The sequence below is a fragment of the Drosophila subpulchrella genome, chromosome X, assembly GCF_014743375.2.
Source record: "Drosophila subpulchrella strain 33 F10 #4 breed RU33 chromosome X, RU_Dsub_v1.1 Primary Assembly, whole genome shotgun sequence".
Lineage (NCBI taxonomy): Eukaryota > Metazoa > Arthropoda > Insecta > Diptera > Drosophilidae > Drosophila > Drosophila subpulchrella.
Window position 1 is genome coordinate 26,142,774 of NC_050613.1, and position 10,880 is coordinate 26,153,653.

At 39.9% G+C, this 10,880-nt stretch overlaps 1 protein-coding gene across 2 annotated transcripts; it reads right to left on the reverse strand.

The window, feature by feature from the left end:
• Positions 1–1,396: 1,396 nt before the first annotated feature.
• LOC119556997 (chitinase-like protein Idgf4) lies at positions 1,397–5,746 on the reverse strand. Of its 2 annotated transcripts, none has more exons than XM_037869527.1 (4): positions 5,696–5,746; positions 4,200–4,319; positions 2,894–3,454; positions 1,397–2,201 (listed from the first exon to the last, which is right to left on the reverse strand). In XM_037869527.1, the coding sequence occupies exons 2-4, from the start codon at positions 4,315–4,317 to the stop codon at positions 1,552–1,554; spliced, it is 1,329 nt and encodes a 442-aa protein (XP_037725455.1). In that variant the 5' UTR covers positions 4,318–4,319; positions 5,696–5,746; the 3' UTR covers positions 1,397–1,551. The 2 variants fall into 2 exon arrangements, with proteins under 2 accessions (XP_037725455.1, XP_037725456.1); XM_037869528.1 differs by lacking the exon at positions 5,696–5,746 and adding an exon at positions 5,559–5,668.
• Between the last annotated feature and the right edge of the window lie 5,134 nt (positions 5,747–10,880).

A 10,880-nucleotide genomic window follows, 5' to 3' on the forward strand; every position in this document is an offset into this window, starting at 1 on the left:
GCTTAAATAAACAAGGTTACTTTGCCAATCACGATTGATGTCGGAATTTATATGAACATTTAAGGGCTTTTTGAAGGGATCAATGATCATTTTGGGCTATTTACTCTACAATTAATATGATTCAAGAAATTCAAAAATATAGTAATATATATTTTTTTAATTTCATAATCTATATTTATTTCTTATATGTTACAAATTACTTAGTTTAGCTTAAGGTGTAGGCAAAATATTTAATTGAATTTACTAATACCTAAGTAGGGTACATACCTGGAGAGGATCTCGATGCTCTGCATCCTGGAGTCCATTTCCGGCATAATGATATCTCCATTTATCTCCAGTGATAACACACAAACAACTTCCGGTCAACTGAAATATTTTCTGATCATAGCTCCTAGGTCTTGAATTTTAATCTAGAACTAGTTGGGAATTATAAAGGGATAATTTTTAAGTAGACATTATCAATGACGTGGCCTTTTGTAAATTACATTCATTTTAAATTTACATTAGTTTGACGTTATTATAGTATTATCAAACATTAAAAATGTTTTATGTTGATAGTTATTTATTAGATTTAGTTAGATTTTAGTTATTCTGTTTTAAATCGTGGGTGATGCACTGTAATACTTAATAGAAACATGGATATAGTAAAAATCCAACAAATACTACTACCTCAATTGATGTTTATAAAGATCTTAAGCCCAGGATTTTGGCCTGAACATGTGACTGCGCATGAGTTTACAAACAGAAATGAAGTACTGAAAATTTTGTATTCATTTATGTTTTCGCCACTAAATTTTGTTTTACATTTCAGGTCATTAAGCTAATTCAATTATCTTGTAAAAATAAAATGAACGTGTGCAGTGCATTATTACAATCAAATTATACAATATACAAAATGTTAATTAACTGCTAAGCTTTTTTAAGGAATAAATTGTAGTTGAATTGAATTTTGTTCAATTAATTCATGGGAAACGTTTTGAATAAAAATTACTAAAAATAGGGTACACAATCTATCTAAAATCATCACATGGTCTTAATAAACAGAAAACATATATTAAATGTGCTTTAAAGTGAGTTATTTGGCTAATGAGCTTTGATCTTAATTAATTTTAATTAAATTTAAATAATTGTTTACAGAATACATAATTGGAATAGAGCTTCAAATAAATGAACAGTGAAGTCAAAATATTAAATTGGCTTTAAAATGAGTAATTTAGCTCATTGTATTGGATCCCAATTAATTTTAGCTTTCGTTAAATAATTGTTTGGAATTTGAATGTGAATGATTGTCATTTCCCTTTCATGCTAAAATGAGAGGACTCCAATATTAAATGATTTATTTAGTTTTAAGGGTTTTTATCCCCCATAAGCCCCAACAGAAACCAGAGAAAGGCAATTATTTGGTGTCAATGTTATATTAGTTAGCATTTAGCGATTACACAGGAGTGGAGTCCATTACAGCGATAAAAAACAGTGGGAAAGTAGGGGAATAAACATGTGTGTGTGCGGGGAAGGACTCCCTCCTCTCCGAAGGACAAAAGGACCTGGGCCCTACAACTTGCTCTTGACGGAGCGCAGGATGGGGAACTTGTCGTGGCCGGTGCAGCCGCCGCGGAAATCGTCGAAACTGAGGTCAACGACGGCGATGCCGCCGAGTCCCTCGCGCTTCACATACTCGGCCTTGATGGCCGCCGTGTCGGGATCCTCGTAGCCCACCCACACCCCATTCTCGCCGCTGTCGTCGGCGGAGCGGTAGGCGTAGCTGCCGAATCGCTTGGTGGGATCGCCCACCTTGCGCAGCGGTCCGTCGGCGCCCTTCAGGTGCTGGTTGGCCGGGTTGGGCAGCTTGGCGCACACCTCCGGCCAGCTGAGGAGTCCGGCGATCTGGGTCTGGGTGCCGGCCGGTGCCACTCCGTCCGCCTCCGCCACTGGGGGCAGTCCGGTCAGGCCCGAGTCCTTGGTCAGCTTCCAGGCGCGTCCGTATGTGGCCAGGGCCACGTTGATCTTGGCAGCCGGAGCACGGTTGCCCGTCCAGAACTTCACCTGGTAGTTCACATTTAACTCGGGGTTACGCTCGTTCAGCTCGTAGATGGGCGCCGGGAAGTCGGCCACCTCGTTGTTGCGCTCGGGGGTCTGGAAGTCGTAGGTGTGCAGGTTCACGTAGTCCAAGTTGTTGATGATCGCAGGAACATCGAAGAAAACTGATACGGAATGGGGGAATGCAAATGAGATAGTTTTTAATGAGATTGTATAAACAAAAAAAAAAATGGATTTAATTTTGGAAATCAATATACCAAAAAACGGGTGTTCATTGAAATAGGTAAGATTACTTTCTTTTGGTACCTTTGTATAGATCAAAAAATTTTTAAAAAGAATAATACTTTTTAAATCGATTTTATGTGATTAACTGAATTGGTAGTTTTTGGTCTTTGTATAAATAAAAAAATTGTTTAAAAAGAATACATTAACGTGAAAGCATTGGAACATACTTATAGTTAAAAATTATAAATGATCACTAATGTTCACTTCATGAAAATGTATAGAAAGTCACAAATTTAATTAATCATGTTATTAGTAAGCAAATTGAAATTATTATCAGTATTATAAGAGAACTTTGACTATTTTAGGTAGATTTCCTTGTATTTTTCTCATAACATAATTGTAATTATTTAAAAAGAATACATTAATGTGAAAGCATTGGGACCTACTTATAGTTAAATATTATATATGATCACTAGACTTCATTTATAGAAAGTCACAAACTTTAATATTCATGTTATTAGTGAGCGACTTGAAATTATTATTAATATTATAAGAGAACTCTGACTAATTTAGGTAGATTTCTTTGTAATTTTCTCATAACATAATTGTAATTTGAAGAATTGGCACTCACGCGAGGAGTTGACATTGGGCAGGACGCTGAGGCCCAGGATGTAGCCGTCGGGACGGAAGGCGTTCTTAAGTTCGCGCACCAGGGCGGTGAAGGCCTCCTTGTGCTCCTCGGCCTTCTCGTCCACCACATGGTCGCCGCTGAAGATCTTCTTGAATCCCTTCCAGAACTTGCCGATGCTGCCGTGCACCTTCTTCGGCTTGTTCTTGGGGAACTGCCAGCCGAGATCGAGGCCGTCGAAGCCGTAGGTCTTCACCAGCGAGTGGGCACTGTTGATGAACGGAATCCGGGCATTGCTGCTCTCCAGCAGGGTCAAATACTTGTTGTTCTCGGGGTCCACGGTGTCCTTGTCGCCGCCCACGCTGAGCAGGACCTTCAGGGCCGGGAACTTGCGCTTCAGGCCAGTCACCTGGCGGAACAGGCTGCTGCCCAGATCCAGGTCCAGCTTCTCATTGTTGCTGACCAGCTTGTTGCTCGAGGGATTGATGCCGGCATATCCGTAGACCAGGTGGGTGCAGTACTGCAGGGCGGGCTCCAGGTCGGTCAGGATCAGCTTGGAGAGGCCTGAGAAGATGTATTTTAAATTAAGGAAGCTGTACGGAGAAGTTTTACACTCAAAAGCAGTAAAGATAGGACTTGCTTGACGCAAAACATTCACAAAACTTTAAAATATTATTATTCCCCCGCAAAAAAATGAAGGGTGGGCTTCTGATCAGCCAGGATCAGCTTGGACAGGCCCAAAAAAATGTATTTTGCAGTTGCGGAAACTGTACTTAGTGTTTCACATTCAAAAGTTGTAAAAAACAACCTCACTTGACAGGAAACATTCAGGAAACAATGCATTTTTATTGTTTTCCCCAAAAATAAATATACAATATATGTTTTTTGCTCCAAAACGAAGTGCTAAATAAAACCAAGTTTGCATCATCAATTAGCGCCTTGGAGGTGGCACCTCGGGACGTGAGTCATTCGTCGAACACCCGATGCCAATTTCAATTAGCCCAAGTCTGGGGGGTTTTGTGTGGGCTCTCCTCTCCAAATGCAATTTACTCAAATTGGTTGCAAAACACCCCATCCCCTGATCTTGTGACCCGTTGCCAATTATCAGCGCCGCAGAAAAAGTACACGGTTTTATGCTTTTAGCATGTGCCTATGAAAAGTGAAAATCATCTAATTGAATTGAGCCCCAAAAGTGTCTATCTCTCTTATGTGTCTTACTATATATTCATATTCGTATGTATATATAGATTTTCTGCCCGCCGATAACCCCGATTCTTATCAGCCAAATGGAAGTGGAACTGGGACTCACCCTCGCGGACGAAACTGTTGCCGTCGTAGTAACAAAGTAGATGATGAGATCCGGCGGCGGAGATCTGACCAATGGCCAGAGATCCCACCAGAAGGGAGAACAGGGCGTACAGCTTCATAGCTGTAAATAAAAACAAGGGAGAACGCTATAGTCGAGTACCTCGACTATCAGATACCCGTTACTCAGCTTAAGCGACCAAAGGGAAATGGAGATATGCAAGCAGCAAAGCGAGATTTAAATGCGCCACCTACCGGCGGAAGACAGATTTAAGCGTTGTGTGCGTTAGGGTAGGCGTGACAAATTCATTGTTCAATAGAATAAGTTAGCCGCGCACTTTGCTCTCTCTGAGCGCCGGCAGTGCTTTTCTCTTTGCCGCTAAGTTCGGCCGGCAACTATTTACATACACACACATACACGCGTAAAAACATTTCGCACTGTCTGGCTCTGACGTCATAGCTTTTTTTGCTTGGGAGGTTTGTGGGCGTTAGAGTGGGCGTAGAAAAATTTTTTTTTGGGTCAATCGATAGGTATGGACAAGACTAATACATTTCAGTTAAAATTTTCTATCTAACATCAAAACTGTAGGAGCCACAGTTTTGGGCGGTTTGTGGGCGTTAGAGTGGGCGTGGCACTCTACTGAAACAAACTTGCGCTGCGTAAGAAGCTCAGGAATCTGCTCGCCAAATCTCAATAGCCTAGCTCTCATAGTTTCCGAGATCTCAGCGTTCATCCGGACAGACGGACAGACGGACAGACGGACAGACGGACAGACGGACAGACGGACAGACGGACAGACGGACATGGCTAGATCGACTCGGCTAGTGATCCTGATCAAGAATATATATACTTTATGGGGTCGGAAACGCTTCCTTCTGCCTGTTACATACTTTCCGACGAATCTAGTATACCCTTTTACTCTACGAGTAACGGGTATAAAAATGTATATGGGTATATAAGCAAATGAAGCTGTAAATTATGGAAAACTTCCAGAAGAATCTGGTCTTTTCAGGCGTGGTTTTTTGCAAGAAGCCTATAACAAAATATAAATTTTTAAGAGATCTTAAATTTTCTTGAGAGCTGAACAATTTTCTAACAACATTTATGTTTGTTTCCTTCTTAATACTTTAGAAACATGTAATACTTGGTATAGGCACAAAAAATGGGTATATAATCTTAAGTTTTCTTGAAAACTGAAACATTTTTCTATCAAAATTTGTATTATTTTTTCTTAATGCTTTATAAATATATTATGGTTTTAATAGGCACAATAAAAAAATTATTATTTCCAAAGTTCTTTTAGCCCAAAAACTTGGTAATACTTGTTTTTATATTAAAGGTTTGATGTATTAAAAAAAATACCAGGAAACAAAAAGAATATTAAAAATGTATATCAAGAAGTAATAGTTCCAGTTTCAGGCTATCAAAAAGCTTTATCACAGCCACCGAGGAGCACAGATCACAGAAAAAAATACGGAATATGGGACGACTCCACTGACTTGATGTGCTCGCATTAAACGTAAGACTGAAACTGTGGGTTCGACGAGGTGATCCAAACTTTAAGTGAGCTCGCTGAGAATACGAAACTGGGGAAGACGAGAGAGGCCGCTAAAGGTGGTCGGCAGAGGCAGAGGGGGACGGAGAGCGAGGGCAAAGCGAACGCAGCGAGAATAAAACTCGGCTTGGAAGTAAAATCGGAGCAAAAAGGGGGGCCCAAGGGGAGTACGTTGCGATAGAGAACACTGGCAAGCAAAACCAACAAAATTAGAAATGTGTGTGGAAAAATAAAAACAAGCCGAGCAAAGCTGCGAAACGAGGGGCGACTCAAGAATCATATTGTGATCAATGATAATGATCTAGACGACCGCTGAATTTTAAAACATTTCCAGCTGTATGAAAAAAATCTATCGTCGAAGTGTAAATAACCTTCACTTCTTCAAGATGAGCCATTTATTATCTTACAAGTTGCTCTCTAGTTAATCACCTATTGAAGATCACTTGGAATCTGAAGCTTTTTAGCTTTAGCAAGTATATTTACGTAGACCTCAGTACTAGCATTTCAAGTGGATGGTTAGTATTTTTGAATAAATTAATCAGTATGTCTAATAGTTTTAAAATACATGCAACAGAACTTTGACATTAATTTTGTTTATTCCTTTTAAGCTTTAGCAAGACTATTTACGAAACGCTTAGTATTTGTTTAGTATAATAATAATAAATTAATCATATTTCAAAATACATACAACAGAACTTTTGTATCAATTGAGTTCATCCCTTTTTAATCTAGTTTAAGAGCTTCAAATACGTACAAAAGCTATGTCATTTTATTTGTAATTTATTTTATTTACCTCAGACCACAATAAACCAATATTTCGCTGGAATAGCTCGTTATCTCCTTTTGAAATCCGCAATTAAATCGAGCTAAGCCGCAAAAATTTCAGTTGATCTGCTCTCGTTTTTGATTTTCGCTATTAAGTGATTAAGTGTGTGTCATTGTTGTAAGGTATCTGTTTTTGTAATTTGTTTTTTCCTCTGCCAGAGCCTGTTTTAGCCCCCCGCCACGCCCCCCTAGTGATGTCATCGTTACCGGGAATCGCTCGAGCAATTATACAATCAGGCCAACGCGTCGGGCATTATTAAACCCACATATATGTATGGCTATGGGTACATCCATATCCACAAATACAGCCCCATTAAAGCGACAGCGGCTCTGTTTGTTTTTATTTTTACCTTTCGGTGGAGGATAAGTTCCCAAAAAGCGAAATAAATTATTATATCGCGCATATAAATCGCGAAATTGCCAAAGTAAACTCGACTTCGGCCGCCTGGCCTTTGCTCTATTAATTTGTGTAAAAATTGATTTTAATAAATAAACACACACTGCGGCGGTGTTGCCTTCGTTTTCGAGTTTGATTTTCGATTTTGGTCTCGCCGTCGCTCGGTTCTCAAATGTTTACCCATGGCATCGCCAATCGGGCGACTTTATCAATTTATGTCAGCGGCCAGGGAGGTCAAACACACACAGCTAGACGATAGAGACCCGATTCGGCGGGTCTCATATTTAGTTTTAATTTGCTGCCCCATCCCGTCAGATTATTTCGAGGGATTTACCAGCGGATTTTCACCGCTTTTGGTGCTTAAGTTGGGCTCGGCCATTTGGGTTGGGCCTGCTAATGGGTTGAGTGGCTGACTGAATGTCAACGGCGATGATATTGGTTGCTCAATGGGGTTTTTTACACCCATCAAGGGCACTTCAGGGGGGATACACTTCATGTTCCCCGGGGAGTATTCCATTTCACATATTTAATTTACTCAATTTACCTGGCTGGCCCGAGAGTATGCTGCATTTTTGCATCGGAATTTGTCGGAAAATATGAAATCATAAGGGCTGTAATTCAATGATTTAAAACGTACGATGGGGGCATACCCTTGGTATCATGTCATGTCCAATTGAATATCTTTGTAACAAAAATTACGTTGTAGTTGTACGATTTCGCCAAAAGCAAGACAATGCCCAAATAAATCGGACTTTTGCATTGTGTAACTATCCCCAGGCAAAATTGGGCCCACATAGAAACCAATTTATTTGCAGAGGTATATGTATCCCAATGTTTGGCGCACATATTTGAAATTGTAATTAAAACCACCTTAATCAAGTGCTCCATGGCGTGGGGGGCGTGCCCGGTCAAACAAACAATAATTAAGTAACAAAAATACTGCATTCTGCAAATACCGAATTGGCAAAAAAGGGACGACAATGAGCAATGATTTAACAATGAAATGGAATGCGAGGGGCGATTCAATGAATTTTATTTATTTTTATTATTAAACGTGTAATCAGTGGGAAGTAAACAATTAAAAATGTTGATTTCACGCGCTCGCAATTTGAATTTTATTTTTATTTCACGCCCTCTCACTCACTCATTTTGCACTTCTGCGGAAAATGCCTGTGTTTGTGCGTGTGTGTAATTTAAACCAATTAAACACTCACCAAATAAACAAGCAGCAGCAAATTCCCACAGTTTTCCCCGCCGGAGCCAACCCATTTCCCAGCATTTCCCGATTTTCGCAGCCCGCGTTAAGTATGATTTACAAAATGGCTGCGTGCCACAGAAATAAAGCCAACTGAAATGGCGAAAAAAAATGCACCATAAATAAATTTAATACACAAATAAAAGCAGCGAAAACGATAATCAATGACCGGCGATAAATGAAAAATGAAACAAAAATGCCGCGGAAAATTAACAGGAAAAGCCACAAAGGAAACTCGAGCAACAATTGAGAAAAGAAACGCGAAACCCTATGGAACAGAGGCAGTGAAAACCTTTGAATCAATGGGTTTGAAAATAGCGAGAGGAAAAACGATGAAAATAAACCCTGCGACTTGAATGGAATGCCAGACATATATATATCTTTTTTATTTAAACCTAACCGAAAAGGAATTTAAATCCCCGCATTTCAGTTGATAAATGTCGGTTTTTAATGCCCGCGACTTTGGTTAATCATTTTTGCACACAGTCCATTATTTACTAGTAAAACCCTAACATCCCGCCTCTTCCCCTAATTTGAGTAATAAAAATATTACATTTTTAATTCGCTTGCCTTTGTGGGTTTGTCATAAATCGATTAATTAATGTTCTGTCTGTGGCTGTTAATTTTCCGCTTTTTTACAGTTTGCTCTCATTTTTTTTTTGGCTCTAATTAAATGTGCAGCATATTTGAAATGTCCGGCCTGGCATTGAAATTAATCGTTTTCTTCTCACTCTTTTGTTGCATTATTATTTATATTTTCGCAGCAATTTTTCAGCGTTTTATTTTTTATTTGCAAAAGTCGACGGAAATATCGACTTGGAATTACAGTCGTTGTTGTTGCCTTGGCTCTGTCATAAATCCGACGACAAAATAAAAATTGCATAAGGAATAAGAATACGGGGAAAATGGACGGCAAGGAAAACACACAAAAATTGCAAATAAAATTACGTGAAACAGACGCAGACGACGCTGGCGACAGCAGTCAGGAAAATACGTATATAAAAGGATATATATATCCAGGACATCGGGTATATATATAGGTTTATGTATTTTGCATGTCGCCTAACTTATATTTGTTTGTTTCGCCTCTCTTGCCTTATTTTTGTGCGCTTTTTTCGTGACGTTTCGGGGATCATTGCTTGGCTGAAAGGCAGGCGGCCAGGGGTTAAGGCCGGGGGTCAAGGGGTTAAGGGGAGTGGGTGGGCGGCCAGAGTTGAGCCTGGCATAAAGTCAATGATGCACAAAACTACGAGCACCAGCAGTGGCAACAATGAAAACGGGGGAAGTCTCCTTTTTGGGGCACATCGCACTGAGGATGCTGTTTTAAAATATTAAGATTAAATAAGAAGTAAAATATTATTTGATTTGTATCTAAGAGTATGCAGTAAAAATAAAGTAAATGTATTGAAATTGAGAATTAAGAAAATGATGCATACTTTTGGGCGCATTTATAGATTATTTCTAAGCTAGTGATTTTTATTAAACAATAAAAACGGGGAAAATCTCCTTTACAAAATTGAACATTAAATAAAAATATTAAATATTATGTGAACTTTATAAATAGGGCGTTTTAAAATCACTAAAAATATGCAGTGAAAAAAGAAATAAATCCTTCGAAATTAGGAAAATATATATGTTGTTGCCTACTTTTAGACAGCTTCACTTGTGATTTCAAAACACTTGTTTTTTGTTTTCTAAGATTTTAAAATATCCCTGATCGGCATCGTTTAACCTCTTTGGCTAGAGTATCCCCTCAAAGGAAATGGCATCTGCATATGAGCACGACGAACAGAGGCAGTTTCCCCCGAATGTTCTGGGCACGTGCACATTGCGCATACGCCCCATCGCACCGGGGCAAAGGCGGGGAAATTGCTTTATCATATATGTATATGTATAAATATCTGAAAAATATTGTTTAATGCCGGGTCTCAGCTCACAATGGATCGGGAGTGGGATAATGGATTAGCAGGGATGCGGGATGCGGGATGTGGAATCCAGAATCCGAAATCTGGAACCCCCACTGAATGTCAATGCCTGGTCCTTAAGCAGTTTTGATCGATGACTTGGTAGCTGGCTCACGCACTAAACTGATTGACTGACTGCCTGCAGCAGCGATTGACTGACTGACTGACTGAGTGACTGACTGATGGACCGGCGACTGGAGGGCTAACAAATGATGTTGGCATCCCGGCCAAGACAAAGGCTCCTCCTGGCATCCTCGGCCATATCTCAGCTACAGCCACTGAATTATGGTAAGAGCGAAAAACTTTTTGCCCAGATTTCCCTTGCCCTGCAACAAAAAACGAAGAAGAAAAACAAAAAACCGGGGCTGTGGCAGTGGGTCAGTGGATAGCACGCATAGATAAGCAGCGATGTCGAAAGTTTTGATTGAAATTAATAATTTCCAATTGGTATTTTAGGCGGCACTTTCTGCTTATCGCCCCAGTCCCCCTCGCCCAATCTCCGAGTGCCAGAAGTTGTCAATTTGTGCCAAGTCTGTTGCCCGGCAATACATCTCTCCACTTCCTTCTACTCTCTCTACTTTCTCCCCTTTCCCCAGGCCCCTTTTTCCTTTTTCCTGCTCCGGTGACGGCACATTGGTGGAACATGTCGGTGAAATAAGTAAATAAAATATGCACATTAGAAATAATA